Here is a 16,866-nt window from a genome sequence, read left to right as displayed (position 1 = left end):
ATCCTGATTCTCGGAGGAACCTTCCGACGTCCAGCCGAGCGCCTGTCCTCCGGGTAGTGGTGCAGAGTAGTTCGGCAGAGTAGGTACCTAGTCAGGAGGTAACTACTCGTCTAGGAGATACCCTGGTCTACCTTCGTCAAGCACCCGAGTACTGAAGGGCTGAGCTGAATCTTTATGAATAACTTGTTGCGAAGTTCTTCGGTACTCAAATGATGAATCTTGTACCCTTCTAATCTTCAACGGGATGCGCCCCTGGGCGCACCCGTTGGGTGCAGCCCCCGAGCCTTAGAAGGTTTCGAAGAAGCTTTTCGAGGGTCAATAAAGAAGTTCTGCCTGCCTTAATCACCGAGTTGCCAGAGCACCCGGGCTTTCATGCTGTTTTACCGTATCCTGAGTCATCCGTCTGACTGGATTCAACAAACTCTGAGGCCACAGCGCCCAGCCCCCGAGCAGGGTCGCTAGCGGAGTCGCGGAGACACGCCGGGTAGTTTGCGGCGCCTAGCCCCCGAGCAGGGTCACTGGCGGAGTCGCAGAGACACGCCGTGTAGTTTAATTTGCGGTGCCCAGCCCCTGAGCAGGGCCGCTGGCGGAGTCGCGGAGACATGCCGGGTAGTTTGCGATGCCCAGCCTCGGAGCAGGGTCGCTGGCGGAGTTGCGGAGACACGCCGGGTAGTTTGCGGCGCCCAGCCCCCGAGCAGGGTCGCTGGCAGAGTCACGAAGACACGCCGGGTAGTTTGTGGCGCTCAGCCCCCGAGCAGGGTCGCTGGCGGAGTCGTGGAGACACGCCGGGGGGCCCAGTCCCGGAGCAGGGTCGCTGCCGGAGTCGCGAAGACACGCCGGGTAGTGTGCGGCGCCCAGCCCCCGAGCAGGGTCGCTGGCGGAGTCGCGGGGACACACCGGGTAGTCTGCGTCGCCCAGCCCTGGTGGAGTCGCGGGGACACGCCGGGTGGTGAGTTATCCTGGTAAATTGTATTTTTACCGTTGGTGCCAGCCACATCGGATAAAAAGTTACCATTGGGGCCCCGCTCCTTGCTGAGTACGACTCAGGCAGTTTCTGGAAAGTCAATTCGAATTCCGCGCGATCACTGAGGTTGTCATTGCACGCGTGCCCGACCCTCTTTATAAAGGAAAGGGGCCCGACCCGCGAAGGGCTACCGGTTCTAAAGCTTTCCAGAACTTGCCTTCTTGCCTCCTTGCTGTTAGCCGCCTCTCCTCCATCCTGCTATAGATCCGATCCGCACGTAGACACTCAGAATGACCAGCAGCTCTCTGAGGTCTTCCTCCTCCGCATCGGGGAGTGCCGGCGATGTGCCGCCGCCCTCAGAGGCGTGGGTGCCGAGCACTCTACGAGAGGAGGACATCCAAGATTTGGTGGAGCTCGACCTCCTCCCTGAGAAGGAGATCTCGGGGTGGAAGTGCTGTTACGGGGAGGAGTTCCCGTCGGAGGACCGCACGGAGACGGAGGTCTTCCGATCCTTCTACGAGAAGGGCTTCACCTTGCCCGTGGGGGCCTTCTTCCGCGGGGTGTACCTGGGCATCGCCCCCCCACTTCAATCTGTGGCGGGCGCTGTACCACCTCAAGGGGTACCCGTCCAATGCCCGCTACAACGTGGTGGGCGGGGCCGCCTTCTCTCTGCGCCAGGGCCGGTTGTACCCGGACCTACAGCTCCACAACAATAACAAGGGGTGGAACAAGGAGTGGTTCATGGTGTCAAACCTGGCTCCTTGTCTGCCTGCTCAGATCGGCCGCGCGCCAGAGTACCGCGTGTGCTGGGAGGAGCTGCCGACTGAGGAGGAGATGGTCCAGGTGACGCTCCTCGTTAACGAGATCGCCGGCCTGTCGGCCTAGGGGCTGACAGGCGCTGTGGTGACCTTGTCATTCAGTAAGCGGCTGGTGTAGCCGATCCAGGACATGGTGCACCCCTGCTTTGAGTACTGGGGTCGCCAAGACCTGACCCGGGGGCAGAACCGCAAGGTTTCCCGGGATGAAGTTTCGAACCCGGTCGCCTGCATGATGCAAGGGGCGATCTGCGACAGAGGGTGCCCGAAGGCACATTGCTTGAAGCGGCCGACTAGAGCCGTGATTATTCTGTACTTCTCCGAGTGGTTCTGATTCTGTTTCCGAGTTGTTCTGCTTCGTTCCAGAGTTATTTTCGCTATGCTTTCCATATGCAGTGCACCTGTTGGGTTGTAATCAACTCGGATCTTGTTCTCTCTTGCAGGCGAACGTGTTGGAGTACTGGTCCCCAGGTCCCCTACCAGAAGGGGATGTCAGGAAGAACGCCGCCGTCCCGGCCGATCTGAAGGAGCCAGAGGCGGTAGATCTGGAGGTGTCGTTCAACTCGTCAACCGGGGATGAGTCGGATGTTGAAATGACAGGAGCCACCGCCCCTCCTCACCCGCCCGCATCAGTGCGGCGCAGGAGGAGGCAGGCGGTGAGGAAGATCTCGGCCTCCAAGGCCGGCATGAGGGGAGCCCTGCCGAAGGGGGCCCCTGCCGCGGCCTTGAGGTCGGGGAGCGAGGAGGTGGGGGCGGAGGACGCCCCCAGCTGTCTGCTAGCAGTGCTGGCAGCTTTCTAAAACATAGACTGCCCTCACAGACCAACACGTGTCTTTTCTGCACACTTTGTCCTCACTCGTGCGCACCCGGAAATAACTTCCGGGTCGGTCACCCATCCCCAAATTGCTCCGGGCCAAACACGCTTAACCTCACAGTTCTGTGGAGACCGGCTTCCGGAAAAGAAGTTGCAACTTGTTGGTATGAGTATCCTATTAATCCTATTAAGCCCTGGGCTGGGGTGTCACAGCAGCGTAGTTGTCCCAGGAACCTACTGGCTGCAGCGCGAAGACGGAACAGATGTGGGCAACCCGTGGAACATCGAACACCTTCGCCGCTTCTATCCGTAGAAGAATGACAAACAAAGCTATGTACTCAGCCCGTCAGTCATTAATAAAATTCAAAGTTTTTAGTTACTTGTACTTGCTTTTCCTTCTCCTCGACTTGTTCAGCACACTCATGGGCTGTGTGTTGGTCAGCCCGACTCGTCTTTTACACTCGGGGGCTGGGCTCGGCCAGTCCGACTCGTCCAAGTCTGTCCAGTGCAGGCACCCCCAACGTAACCAGTCATTGCAAGCACAACCCTGTTAGTCATGGAACCACCCTGCATCACCTTCTACCGCCCCCGCGCTTGATGACCAGCTCTCAACCCGGCAGGTAAAGGCACATCGCGGGGTCGTCTTTTCCTAACTACTCGGCCAACTCAGCAGCGACTCGGATTACGGAACCCAACAAAAGCACTTGCAATTTTATTTACATACAAAATAAATACTATTTTTCGGCCACATGCTGACCATTTTTCCCATAGCTTCTACAATTACCGGTTCAGGTCGGCCGCCACGCGCTCCGCAATTGGCCGGGCGTCGGCAAGGTAGTCGGCCCAGGCGTGGTCCGAGGTCTCCGGCGCCATCCCGTCACCCACCGGCTCTAAGTCGGCCTCTGGGAAGTGGGACTTCACAAGTCCCAGGGTGTACTGGGACGCATCCTCGGTGACCCCCCCTGGCGAAGACTCCGAGCCACCCGCGCACTACGTCCAGCCGTGTCTCCAGCTCCTCTGCCGCAGCCATGCCTTCTAGCTCAAAGGCGGTGAGGACGGTGCTCACCTTGCTGGTAAGCTGCCCCAGGGCCGCGACCGCCGCAGCAAGCCGAGCCTCCGCACCTGATAGCACGGTTTCATTTCAACTCCCTGTGAGTTTCTCCCAAAAGGAAACAGAGTGGTTCCAGAACCATACCTTCGTGTGCCTGACGCTCCAAGTGGAGCTTGCCTTCCGTGGCATCCTCCCTGGCCTCCACGACCTCCCGAGCTTTCTGTAGCTCGGTGTTGGCCTTCTCACTGGCCGCTAGGTCGCGCTTCAGAGCGCGGACCTCCTTCTCCAGCCCTGAGAGGGTATCGATCAGCCTGAATACAAATGAGTCGGCATAAAGCATGGCGGTTCTGCGCCTCCAACTCGGCCAGCCGAGACTCGAGCCGCTCGAGTCGGCCGTCGGCATCCCTCGTAGCTTCTCGGCAGCCTGCTGGCTCAGGCCGGCCAACGCCTAACAAGAACAAGGTAGTCAGCTAAAAATCCTACACACCACGACCAACCACATAGGCAAGGGGTGTCATCCTACCTCGGCCGATTCCGCCGCACGGCGCGCGGCGGCCTAGAGCTCCTCCACAAACCTAGCCCGCTCATCTCCCTCGGCCCCCTGCCGCTCTGCCCCGACGGCTTTGGGTAGGACGGGATCTTGGCGAGCGGGAAACAACTACTGGCTCGGGCTCCCCTGCGGTTGACCCGGCGGCGATGCAAGCGGCGCCCGCGCCACCCCGATCGGTACGACCCTCTCGGCCGCCGATCGCCCGGTGACCTCCACCTCCTCCTCTCCCAGCGCCACCTCCCGACGAATGCGGGATCGCGGCAAGTTCTCTGCTGACGGATGTTGTCGGTGTTTTAACTGTCGGGTTATCTAGTGATGCCCCAGGTAGGAGATTGTTTGGGATAGATCGCCGAATTTGAAACTTGAAGGTAAATGCAAGGAACACAAGACATAGATTTAGACAGGTTCGGGCCGCCAGAATAGTGTAATACCCTACATCCTGTGTGGTGGTGTGGTATATTGTGCCTTGTGCTGGTGTGTTGGGCTCTGCTGAGCCTCTTCAGCCTATGCCGATCTAGGTACCCTGCCCTCCTTTATATAGTCCAGGGGGTGGGATACTAGTCGGTTTACAAGTAGGAGTCCTAAGAGGATTACCAAGTAGAGTCCTAGTAGGAGTACAGACGAGTCCTAGCAGGAGTCTAATTCCTTCCTTCTTTACTCAAAACTATGCGATGTGCACAGTCCCGTGGGCCCGGGTCCGACAGATGGGAGGTAGCCTCCTCGACCCAGCAGGTCTCATCAGCGGACTCCTCTGCCTTCCGCTTCCTGCGAAGTCAAAAATTTCGTAGCGCCATGACACAAGTCGCGATCCAAAACAAAAAAGATTGAAACTACAACTTCACTTACCCCCCACTACGGCGAGCGGTAAACGATAGCTTCTACGGCACGGCAGGCGGCTATGGTCGGGGCACGAGCAGAGGAGACCCGATCTCCCCTATGCGCTTTAGCCCCGCTATCACCTCTCCTTCCGCACGCCTGGCGCCTGCGCTGGAGCCGTCTCGAGACAATTTAGGGGCGTCCTCCGCCCCCGGATCTTCGCTGCCCGACCTCGAGGCGGCGGCGGGACCCCCCTTGGACAGGGCACCCTTCAGGCCGGCCTTGGAGGCTGAGATCTTTCAGATGGCACGCCTCCTCCGCTTCAGCGCAGACAGACGGGCGGTGCCGCCTACAACTTCAACGTCCGAGACGCCCGCAACGGACGAATCGGACGACACCTCCAGATCTGCCACCTTCGGCTCCTTCAGATTGGCTAGGGCGGCGGCGTCCTTCCCCGAATCTCCCTCGGGTAGGGGAGCGGGAGACCAGAACTCCAAAACTTTGGCCTACACGAATAAAGACTTTCCGAGTTGGTTACAACCCAACGGGTGCGCCGTATATGGAAAAGCAGAGTAAAAACGACTCCAAGGCGAAGACGGAACAACTTGGAATGGAAAAATAGAACAACACAGGAATGCGAAGAAGGCTTACGGCTCTGGTCGGTCGCTTTGACCAGTGTGCCTTCGGGCACCCTCTGTCACAGATCGGCCCTTGCATCATGCGGGCGACCCGGTTCAGAGCTTCATCCTGGGGAACTTTTTGGTTCTGCCCCTGGGTCGGTCATGGCTACCCCAGTACTCAAAGCCGGGGTGCACCCTGTCCTGAATCGGCTACACCAGCCGTTTACTGAAGGACAGGGGGCCTCCACGGTGCCTGTCAGCCCGTGGGTCGATAGGCTGGCGATCTCGTTGAAGAGGAGGTTCACCTGGACCATCTCCTCCTCGGTCAGCAGTTCCTCCCAGCACGCGCGAGACTCCGGTGCACGACGGGAACGGGCGGGCAGACAAGGAGCCGGGTTCGACACCACGAACCACTCCTTACGCCACCCCTTGTTGCTGTCATGCAGCTCCAGGGCCGGGTACGATCGGCCCTGGCGCAGCAAAAAGGCGGCGCCGCCCACCACGTCACGGCGAGCGGCGGATGGGTTCCCCCTCAGATGGTACAGAGCCCGCCATAGATTGAAGTGCGGGGCGATTCCCAGGAATTTCTTGCACAAGTGAATAAAGATCACGATCTACGCGATGGAGTTTGGCTTGAGATGAGTTACCTCAAGATCGTAGAAGAAAAGGAGCCCGCAGAAGAAGGCCCCCGTGGGCAGGGCAAAGCCCTTCTCGTAGAAGGACCGGAAGACCACCATCTTCGTCCGGTTTTTCATCGGGATGTCCTCCCCGAAGCAGCATTTCCACCCCGAGATCTCCTTCTCGGGGAGAAGCCCGCACTCCACCAGGTCCTGGATGTCCTCCTCTTGGAGGGTGCTCGGCGCCCACGCCTCCGAGGGTGACGGCACATCGGCGGTGCTCCCCGATGCCGAGGAGTTCGATTCCGGCGACTCGCTGGCCATTTCAGGTGGCGGCGGGCGAATTGGATCTGTGAGAATGCGAAGGGGGCGACTGTCGGCGGGAAGGCAAAAAGGCAACAGCAAGAAGGTAAGAGAACGGGTAGCCCTCCGTGGGTTGGGCCCTTCCCCTTTTAAAGGGGATCAGCCGAGTGAGCAACGGCAACTCCGAAGATCGCGCGGGGTTTGAATCGACTTTCCAGAAGCTACCCGAGTCGTACTCGGCAAGCAGCGCCCCCCAACGGTAACTTTACGCCCGTTGCAGTAAAAACCAAATGGTAAAAATACAAACTACCCAGGCGCCGCAACTACTCGGCGTGTCTCCGCGACTCCGCCAGTGACCCTGCTCGGGGGCTGGGCGCCGTGACTACTCGGCGTATCTCCACGACTCCGCCAGCGACCCTACTCGGGGGCTGGGCACCGCAACTACTCGGTGTGTCTCCGCGACTCCGTCAGTGACCCTACTCGGGGGCTGGGCGCCGTAACTACTCGGCGTGTCTCCGCGACTCTGCCAGCGACCCTGCTCGGGGGCTGGGCGCCGCAACTACTCAGCGTGTCTCCGTGACCCCGCCAGCGACCCTGCTCGGGGGCTGGGTGCCGCAACTACTCGGAGTGTCTCCGCGACTCCGCCAGCAGCCCTGCTCGTGGGTTGGGCACCGCAACTACTCTACGTGTCTCTGCGACTCCGCCAGCGACCCTGCTCGAGGGCTGGGCACCGTGACTCCAGAGTCGGGTGGATCTGGTCTGGCGATTGATCGGGAAAATGACAAGGCAGCCTGACGTATTGGGTGCTCAGGTAACTCGGGAATTCGGGCAAATATGGCTTCTTTGTTGACCCTCGAAAAGCTTCTTCGAAACCTTTCGAGGCTCGGGGGCTGCACCCAACGGGTGCGCCCAGGGTACATCCCGTTGAAAATTGAAGGGAGTCAGACATCATCATGACTCCCGAAGAACTTCGCACAAGTCAACCATCAAGATTCAGGCTCAAGCTCTTCAGCACTCGGGGGCTTGACGGAGGTACATCTGGGTACCTCCCAGCCGAGTAGTTATCTCCCGACTGGGTACCTACTCGGCTAGGACTACTCTACACGACTACCCGACGGACAGGCACTCGGCTGGACGTCGGAAGGTTCCTCCGAGGATTAGGATCAAGGCGCGGATATGTATTCCGGATATTTAGGGATCTCATCCGACCTGATTCCGTGTAACAACCCGAGTAGATATCTTCCCTTACTTGTAACCCACGGCATCTGGCCTATAAAGGCGTCGTGAGGGGACCCATAGAATGCATCCACCCCATCTCATCTTCCATCATCAAGCTCATACAATACACATAATACAGGACGTAGGGTATTACGCTCCCGAGCGGCCCGAACCTGTCTAAACCCTAGCGTCATCTCGCAACCATCTAGTTCTTGGCTCCGGAATCCCCCTTTCACCTACAAATCTACCGTCGGGCATACCCCTGGTGGATTTGCCGGATAAGCAATCCGACACCTACCCGTGGCCCGATCGCAGCCGCCAGCCGCGCCGTTGAAGCTGACATTCAACGTGCACCGCAGTGGAGGGTGAGTAACTCTGAACTAGAGTTCTTTTGTTCTGCCCAATCCTAAATTGCTCTTTGCACTGCCGATTTTTGAATTGCATAGGAAGAGGAAGGCGGAGGAGTCCGCTGATGAGACCTCCCGGGTCGAGGCAGCTGTGTCCCCTCCATCGGTGAGGAGCCCGCCACGGACCCGTGCCCGCCTGGAGGTGGCGCGGGAGGAAGAAGAGGCGGCCGCGGAGGCCGAGAGGACCACGACCGGGGATGTTGAGAAGGAGGCTTCGGCGGGAGAAATGCAGACGCCACCCGCGTCGCCACCGAGTCCGCCACCAGAGAGCCCAGCCAAGGAGCTTTACCCGGCTGACTGAGAGCAAGCGTCACCTGCGGCGCATTCTGCGGAGCAGCAAGAGGCCGGGCGCAGTGAGGCTGCTGGGCTGGTGGATAAACTCCTTGCCGCTGCGCACCGTACGGCGGAGTCAGCCGAGGTCAGATCTTTTTCCTTTTACCGTGTAGTTCTCTTGTGCATAATTTGCTCGTTGTTGATTGCGTCTTTCTTGTCAGTCCTTGGCCAGCCTGAGCCAGCGAGCCGCCGAGAGGCTGCTAGGGGTGCCGGCTGCGGACAGCCGACTTGAGCAGCTCGAGGCCTGGGTGGCAGAGCTGGAGGCGCAGAAGCCTGCTGGAGAAGCAGCGGGCAGAGACCGAGAAGGAGCTCGTAAAGGAGAAGCGCGGTAAGGAACGTGCAATGTTCTATGCTGACTTCTTTGTGTTCGGGCTAATGGGTGCCCTTTTAGGGCTGGAGAAGGAGGCTTGGGCCTTGAAGCACGAGCTGGAGGCCTGTACCAAGGCCAATGCCGACCTGCAGGAAGGCCGGGAGGCCGCGGAGGCGAGGGATGGGGCTGCCGAGGGCAAGCTCCGCCTAGAGTGACAGGCGCGTGAAGGTATGGTTTGGAAACCACCCTGCTTTCTTTTTTCTGAATTCGTATGGAGTTGATTTTTTATTGATGCTAAGGCACGGAGGCTCAGCTGGCCGAGGCGCTGGCTGCCATGGAGCGGTTCACCGGCAAGGTGGATGCCATCCTCACCGCCTTCGAGCCGGATGGCGCGGCTTCGATGGAGAACCTGGAGGCGCATTTGGAGGCGGCGCGTGGATGGCTGGATGGCTTCGTCAGGAGGGTCGCCGAAGACGCGGCCCAGTACACCCTAGGGCTCGTGAAGTCCCACTTCCCGAAGGCCGACTTGGAGCCGGTGGGTGACGGAGTCGCACTAGACACCTCCAACCTTGCCTGAGTGGACTACCTCTCCAGCACCAGGCTCATCGCCGAGCTTGTGGCGGCCGACCTTAATCTGTAGCTGCAGAAACTGAGAAAGAAGTGGCCAGTGGATGACCGGGGAACAATATTTATTTTGTGTGTAAATAAATTTGCATGTTTAAAGTTTATTATTTCATAATCTGAGAAGTCACAGAGTTGACCGAGTAGTTAGGAAAGATGGCCCTGCGATGTGCCTTTACTTGTCGGGTTGAGAGCTGGTCATCAAGCGCGCGGATAGTAAGAGGTGACGCAGGGTGGTTCCAGGGCTAACAGGGTTGTTCTCGTAACAGCTGGTTACGTTGGGGGTGCCTACGCTGGGTAGACTTGGGCGAGTCGGGCTGGCGGACCCCAGCCCCTGAGTGTGAACAAGTCGGACTGGCCGACGCGCAGCCCCCGAGTGTACTCAACGAGTCGAGAAGCGAGACAAGTACTTTTTGATGAAAAGAACTGAAATCTTGAACTTTATTAATAAATTATGGGTCAAATACATAGCTCTGTTCAGAATTCTTCTACTAATAGAAGCGACGAAGATGCTCGATGTTCCATGGATTGCCCACGCCTGTCCCGTCTTCTGTTGGAGCCTGTAGGTTCCTAGGATGACTACACTGCTCACGATAAAGGGACCTTCCCATGGGGATGTGAGTTTTCCTCGGGGGACTGGACCCGACGGAGTACCAGATTGCCGACATTGAAGTCGTGCTGCTGGACATTTTTGTCATGGTAGCGGCGGAGCTGTTGCTCGTACCGGGCATGTTGGAGGGCAGCCGTGAGGCGGTGCTCCTCGGCCGAGTCGAGGTCGGTTCGCTGAGTGGTTTTGGCCTCACCTTGGTCGTAATTCTGGGTGTGCGAAGCACCAATGGCCATATCCGTCGGGAGGATGGCCTCAGAACCATAGACCATGAAGAAGGGGGAGTTGCCGGTAGCCCGACTTCTCTGCATGTGCAGCCCCCATACTACTCTGGGTAGTTTTTGAATCCACTTGGAGCCGTATTTTTTGATCGGGTCGAATATTCTGGCCTTGAGCCCTTGGAGGATCAGTCCATTGGCGCGTTCAACCTGGATGTTGCACCTTGGCTGAGCCATGGAGGCATAGTACACGTCGATGCAGTTGTCCTGGCAGAAATCCTTGAACTCGGATCCCGGTGAAAGAGGAGCCCAAGTCGGTTATGATCCGATTGGGTACTCCGAACCTGTGTGTGATCTCCTCGGTGAACTCAGCTGCCTAGGCGGCTGACATAGTTGTGACGGGTTCGACCTCAATCCACTTGGTGAACTTGTCGATGGCGACGAATATATGGGTGAAACCGCCTTGTGCCGCCTTGAGCGGTCCTACCGAGTCGAGTCCCCAGCAGGTGAATGGCCAGGATGGAGGAATCGTTCGCAGGGCCTAAGCCGGGACGTGTTGCTCCTTGTAGAAGAACTTGCATCCGGGACGCCGTCTCACGATGACCCGGACATCGGCCAGGGTCGTCGGCCAGTAGAAGCCCGATCTGAAGGCTTTGCCGACCAAGGTGGATGCTCCCGCGTGGTTTCCGCAGATTCCAGAGTGGATCTCGCTAAGGAGTGGGACTCCATGTTGCTGAGAGATGCATTTGGATAGGGTTCCTGAGGAAGCCGAGTGCCTAAACAACTCGGTTCCAATGACGACGTAGTTCGCGGCTCGGTGGGCGAGTCACTCGTGCTCCTTATCCTTCGGATAGGACTTGTTGTTGACCATAAAATTGAGGATCGGAGCTTGCCAATCGGAGTCGGCGACAAGAACTTCCTGACCTAGTGCTGGCACTAGATCTGGCTTTGTTGGAGGTTCCTCCTCGATCTTGACTATGGGGGAGTTGAGGGCTTGGACAAAGACTCCAGCGGGTATGAGGGCCCGCTTGGAGCCTAGCTTGGAGAGTACGTCGGCTACCCCATTGTAGTCTCAGAGGACAAGGTGGAATTCGAGGCCGTAGAACTGGGACTCGAGCTTGCGTATCTCCTTGCAGTAGGTGTCCATCTTCTCCTGAAAGCACTCCTAGTCCTTGTTTACTTGCTGTATGACGACCTTGGAGTCACTGTAGGCGAGGAGCTGCTTGATGCCGAGAGAGGCGGCGATCCTGAGACCATGGATGAGGGCCTCATACTCGGCTGCATTATTAGTAGCCTTGAAGAGTAGCTGCAGGACATACTTTAGCTGCTCACCTCTAGGAGAGATGAAGAGAATGCCCGCACCGGCGTCGTCGAGGTTGAGGGCGCCATCGAAGTACATGACCCAGTGCTCGGGTCGTTCATCGGGTGGGGGATCCTGGATCTCCGTCCATTCAGCGATGAAGTTAGCCAGAGCTTGTGACTTGATGGTGGAGCGGGGGGGGGGGGGGTGAACTCAATGTATAGGGCCCCGAGCTCTACCGACCATTTGATGACTCGGCCTTTGGCGTCTCTGTTGTGGAGTATGTCACCGTGTGGGAAGGAGGAGACCACCTTGATCTTGTGCGCCTGGAAGTAATGCCGCAGCTTCCTTGACGTGATAAGAATCACTTATAGGAGCTTTTGTACTTGAGGATAGCGTAGCTTGGACTCGCCGAGTACTTCACTTATGAAGTAGATGAGTTGTTGTACCTTGTAGACGTGGCCTGCCTCGTCTCGTTCGACGACTAGGGCGGTGCTGACCACATGGGTGGTGCCCATGATGTAGAGGAGGAGGGTCTCCCCATCTTCTGGAGCTGTGAGGATGGGTGGACAGTGGCTTCCTCATTCCACTCGAACTTGTCGGACTTCCGGAGAAGTTTGAAGAAGGGTAGGCCTTTGTCGCCGAGTCGGCTGATGAACCGGCTCAAGGCTGCCATGCACCCTGTGAGCTTCATCAGATCCTTCTTTCACCTGGGTGGCTTCATGAACCTAATAGCGTTGGTCTTGGTCGGGTTGGCGTCGATGCCCCGGCTACTTACCATGTTGCTGCTCGGACTTGAGTGTGAGCTTCACCAGATCCTTCTTGCACCTAGGTGGCTTCATGAAGCTGCTTGGATGGTGATGGAGTAGGTGCGCAGCCAGATCTTGGGATCGGACTCGCCATCGAATTTCTCGATGCCGACCGGCTTGAAGGTCGCGGGCCACTGGATGGCTCGCAACCTGTCGGAGAAGGCGGAGAAGCTATCGAGATCGTTGGCCGGGTTGTAGTCGTTCTCACGGGGTTGATGGTCGCTATGGTTGCGGTGTCCGCCGGGTACGCTATACTCCTCATCGTAGCGGTGGCGTCGCTCCCATTCAGCAGTATCCCGCTCGTGATGTCGGTTGTTGATGCGGGGTCGAAGATCGTGGCGGTCGAGGCAGGCACGAATATCCGGCTGGTCAACCTCCTCGTCTTGGAGATGGGAGGCGTACCGAGCGGTCGGAGCTCGATTGCGCCCGGTAGTCAGAGTACTTCTTCCTCGTCCTGAGTCTGGGCTATTGCAACATGTAGACGAGCACGGGCTTTTGCAATCTCAGGAGTTTGAGGAAGGTACATGAACACCTGGAATACGGCGTGTCGGTGTTTTACCGTCGGGTTCTCCGAGGGGTATCCCGAGTAGAGTGGTTATGAGTAGGGACTCGCCGAGATCAGAACGCCATGGTGCAAGGAACACAAGGATTTAGACAGGTTGAGGCCGCCGGAGCGTAATACCCTACGTCTTGTGTGGTGGTTTGTATTCCCTTAGGTATTGTTCGATGTTTTAGAGGGGTCCCTGTTCGCCCTTATATTATCTGGGGGAACAGGGTTACATGGAAATCCTATTCGAGTTCTGTTAGGATTCTAGTCCGAGAGGTTTGGCTAGTTCCCAAGACCGTCGACTAGTTCTACTCCTATTCATGAAGATACAAAAGAGGTAGGGTGTGACCATGTATTGTCCCATACTGTAGAATGTTTTGTGCCTGTGGGCAGTCCCGCTGTCCCGGATCTGACAAGCCCCCGAGTTCTTCGTAGTCGAGTTCTACAGGCGTCGAGCACTTCTGATGACGTCCATCGGATACTTCGAGAGCTCTTGGACTTTGGTCTACGCAATCAAGCGCTTTGAGTGCTTCTGGAGTAAGTCGTACATCTTTGGAGTCCTATCGGTTGTTTCGAGTAGTCTTCCGAGTGCTTCGTCGGCTGCATCAAGGCTATGAGGTGGTCAAGCCCCGAATCTGCATGTATGGTGCACGATGTACTCGCGCTCCATATGGAGTAGCCCCCGAGCCTTAGTTTGATTTGATGAATTGGGCTGAGGATCAACTTGGTCTTCTGGGTCCTTTGATCTTCTGTCTGAGGTTTGGAACTTTTTTTTGAAAAAGTTGCCATTTATGACACATATCCCGCATTCCCCGAGCCTTGAGTTCGAATCCGTGATTTGGGGTTAAGGGTCCAGGAGATAATATCGTGTCCTCTGCAATCTTTCTGAGCTCATCAGTGCTGCAGCGAATCTTCTGAAAAGGTGGCAGTGCGGTGTACTGTTTGCCCGTGGGTTCACGTGGCGAGAACTGTCGTAGAATCTTTTCAGTTTCGCCCGTGAGCCTCCCTGCTTCTTTGGTGACATGGGCTGGGCTGTGGCTCTTCTGCTTCCTCTATTTAAGCAGGGTCTGCTGAGTTTGGATCTTCATTCTTGCAGATGTAGCCATGGGTTCCAAGTGGAGTTCTTCAATGGAGAGTACTCGACCTCCTAATGAGAGTACTCGATTTTTCTTGTAGATGCTAGAAGAGTGTTTGCGAGTAGCACAAACACTTGTTATCTCTCAGGCCGCCACCTTTGCTCTTCACATCGCAGCCATCCTGGTTGTCTAGGTGGGGAGCTGGTGGAAGCCGTGTCTGAAGCTTTTTCGGGTGGGAACTGTGGTTGTCTCCCCCACGATGGCTTCTGGAGAGATGCAAGAAGAGAATTTGCGATATTCATGGTCACGCATATCTTCTTACAACAAGCCTTTTCCTCCCTGAATGTACCTGGATTACTCCCTTTTGGGAGTAACAAGCTTTGTATCTTTGTATCAGCCCTTGGGCTATTTTCTTTGTAGTTGAGATCGAGTGGTTTCGAGTGGTGAAGCCGTTGAGATCTATGTATTTCTTGTATTGGGATGTAATCCTTGTAATTGGATTTCCTTTGGAGTGAATCCCGAGGTTGCTGGTAGAAATAACTCTGAGAACTTGGTTCATGACCATTGAACTTCTTGTTATTTACCGTATTGCCACTCGGTGTGCTTATTTAACTGTTCGAGTACATCTAGGTATAGAACGTTTCCTTAGCCTTCTCCGACGCCGCCAAAAAACTCATCTGCTCTCACCTCCAAGTGTCACAAGAAAAATTAGCCACCGCTGGCCCCCGAGTGTGAAGCAAGAGAGAATATGTTTTTCTCTGTTCCAATGGCGCCGAAGAAATCCGCTTCGAAGGGGAAGGTGGATGATGCTGACATTGGCGAGGCGGAGGTCCACGGGTGGAAGTCGAGTAAGTGTACTGACTCCCATCTTCTGGATCTTGTGGGAAAACATCTTCTTCAACCCCGGAGCGTGATCCATTGGCGTGGGTCCGAGGGGGAATCTTTTTCCTCATGAGGGTGGAAACAAATCTGTTGTTTTTCCTTCCTTATGTTCTCCGGGGCCTTGGTTTTCCCGTTTCTGATTTCTTTCGTGGCCTCCTTCACCATTGGGGGGTTCAAGTGCATCATTTGACCCCTAACTCTATTCTCCACATTTCTATCTTCGTCCATCTTTGCGAAGCTTTCTTGGGGATTGCGCCCCATTTTGATTTGTTCCAATATTTCTTCCATCTGAAACCCCATCCCAATGAATCTAATGTAGATGTAGTTGGGGGTGCCAGGTTGCAATTTCGTTAGGGGAGGAAGACTAAATATATCCCCTACGAACTGAGTGACAAGGTCATCGACTGGAAGTCGATGTGGTTTCTAATTAGGAGTCTTTCTTCTTCCCTTCCTCTTCGTACTCCTGGCCCTCTGTGAAGAAGTCGAGTTGGAACTCCAAGGGAAGCGGGGGGGGGGGGTCAGGTTAACTTTCTCCTTGGGGAGATCGAGAAGCTGAAGGCGGATCACCAGATTCGCGGTGCTTCTGTGATTGCGCATTGGTCGATGCGGAGGATCCAGCTGTTGCAGCGGCGGGTCCATTTGGGCTTTCAGTATACGGGAAGGGCGGATCCCTCCCGTTATAGCCGATCCAAGATTACTGAGGATGATATGAAGGATCGGGTGTTGGGATTACTGAATAACATGGCTAGGACAGCCAATATTGCCGGGACTTTCGGTGCTAGCAGGCGTCCACGGGCGGTACTGTTTCGAGTAGTTGACTGGAATGTAGTTCGAGTACTTTTTGTCGAGTAGTCGAGTTGATTTGGTATCTTTCATGCAGATTAATCCCGAAAACTATCAGAGTAGGCCTCCGTTGCATGAAGATGTGCCTTTGGAGCATACTGACTCAAGTGTGCATCTGACTTCTTTTTTGCCTTGTATTTCGGTTCGAAAATTGCCGTTGGATCCTTGTTTGATCGCAGTTGTATCTTGTTTGTAGGTCCTTCGGCAAGTCGGATGGCGTTGGATGTCCAGGACTAGGCGGCGGACGAGCCGGTCGTCTAGTCTGTGAGGACTCGGAAGTGGAGCGCTGCTTCAGCTAGAAGTAGTGATGGGTAGGTACGGGTTGGTACTTTTCTGAGGTGTTGCGGTTTTTGATGGCTTTTCCTTTTCTCAGGCCTCCTCCTTCCAAGAGGCGGGCGGTGAGCTCTACTGTCTCGACTCCTTCTGTGCTGGCTGAATCCGGCGGAGGTAGCTCCGCTAGGGGGCAGAGTGCTTTCGGGGCTAAGTATGGTCCCGAAGTTCATCAAGCCGAAGAAATCCGTGCTGAAGCACTCCTCTCAGTAAGTCCAACTGTTGATCGACTGCTTGTCTTTTCTGTTTTGATTGAAGTATCGAGTACTTCTTCCTTTTGTAGCAATCCAGACGCTCTTGGGATTGACGAGTCGGAGAAGGGAATTTTTGATTCTCTTAAGAATATTGCCCAGCTGCCTCTGGGTTCGCCGAAGGGGGACGATTGGTCGGCAGATTCTGCAGCTGGCGCGGCGGGGGATCTGTTCGTCGGGGAGGCGGGCAAGGAGTCTCCTGCCACTGGTACTGGTGAGTGGCTTGATGTTATCGACTGGTTTTTTTCATCGAGATTTTGCTAATGTCTTTTGTGCTTTTGAGATAAGTAGATTGGGGACAAGCCGAAGAGTCCTCCGTCTGCCGCTAATATTGATCTGATTCCGCTGGAGCCGTCGCAGCAGAAGAAACCGATCGGGGAATCGACTGTTGTCGTCTAGGGGATTCTGGGCTGCCATTCTGCTCTCGTTGTAAGTAATTTTTTGTACTCAAGTATTTTTGTTGAGTTGTCGAGTGCTTTGACTTGATCGTTCTTTGTTGGCAGGATCTGGCCAAATAGGTCGTTGAGCAGGATGAGTTCCTTCGGCGGACTGGGGAGGATCTCC

At 56.1% G+C, this 16,866-nt stretch overlaps 1 protein-coding gene across 1 annotated transcript; it reads right to left on the bottom strand.

Moving 5' to 3' along the window:
- Positions 1–10,027: 10,027 nt before the first annotated feature.
- On the bottom strand, positions 10,028–10,501 carry LOC120702026. The gene has a single exon (XM_039985803.1). It carries the CDS (start codon positions 10,499–10,501, stop codon positions 10,028–10,030), a length of 474 nt encoding a protein of 157 aa, XP_039841737.1.
- Positions 10,502–16,866: the final 6,365 nt, after the last annotated feature.

The sequence above is a fragment of the Panicum virgatum genome, chromosome 4K, assembly GCF_016808335.1.
Source record: "Panicum virgatum strain AP13 chromosome 4K, P.virgatum_v5, whole genome shotgun sequence".
NCBI lineage: Eukaryota > Viridiplantae > Streptophyta > Magnoliopsida > Poales > Poaceae > Panicum > Panicum virgatum.
This window is presented reverse-complemented; position numbering and strand designations above follow the sequence as displayed.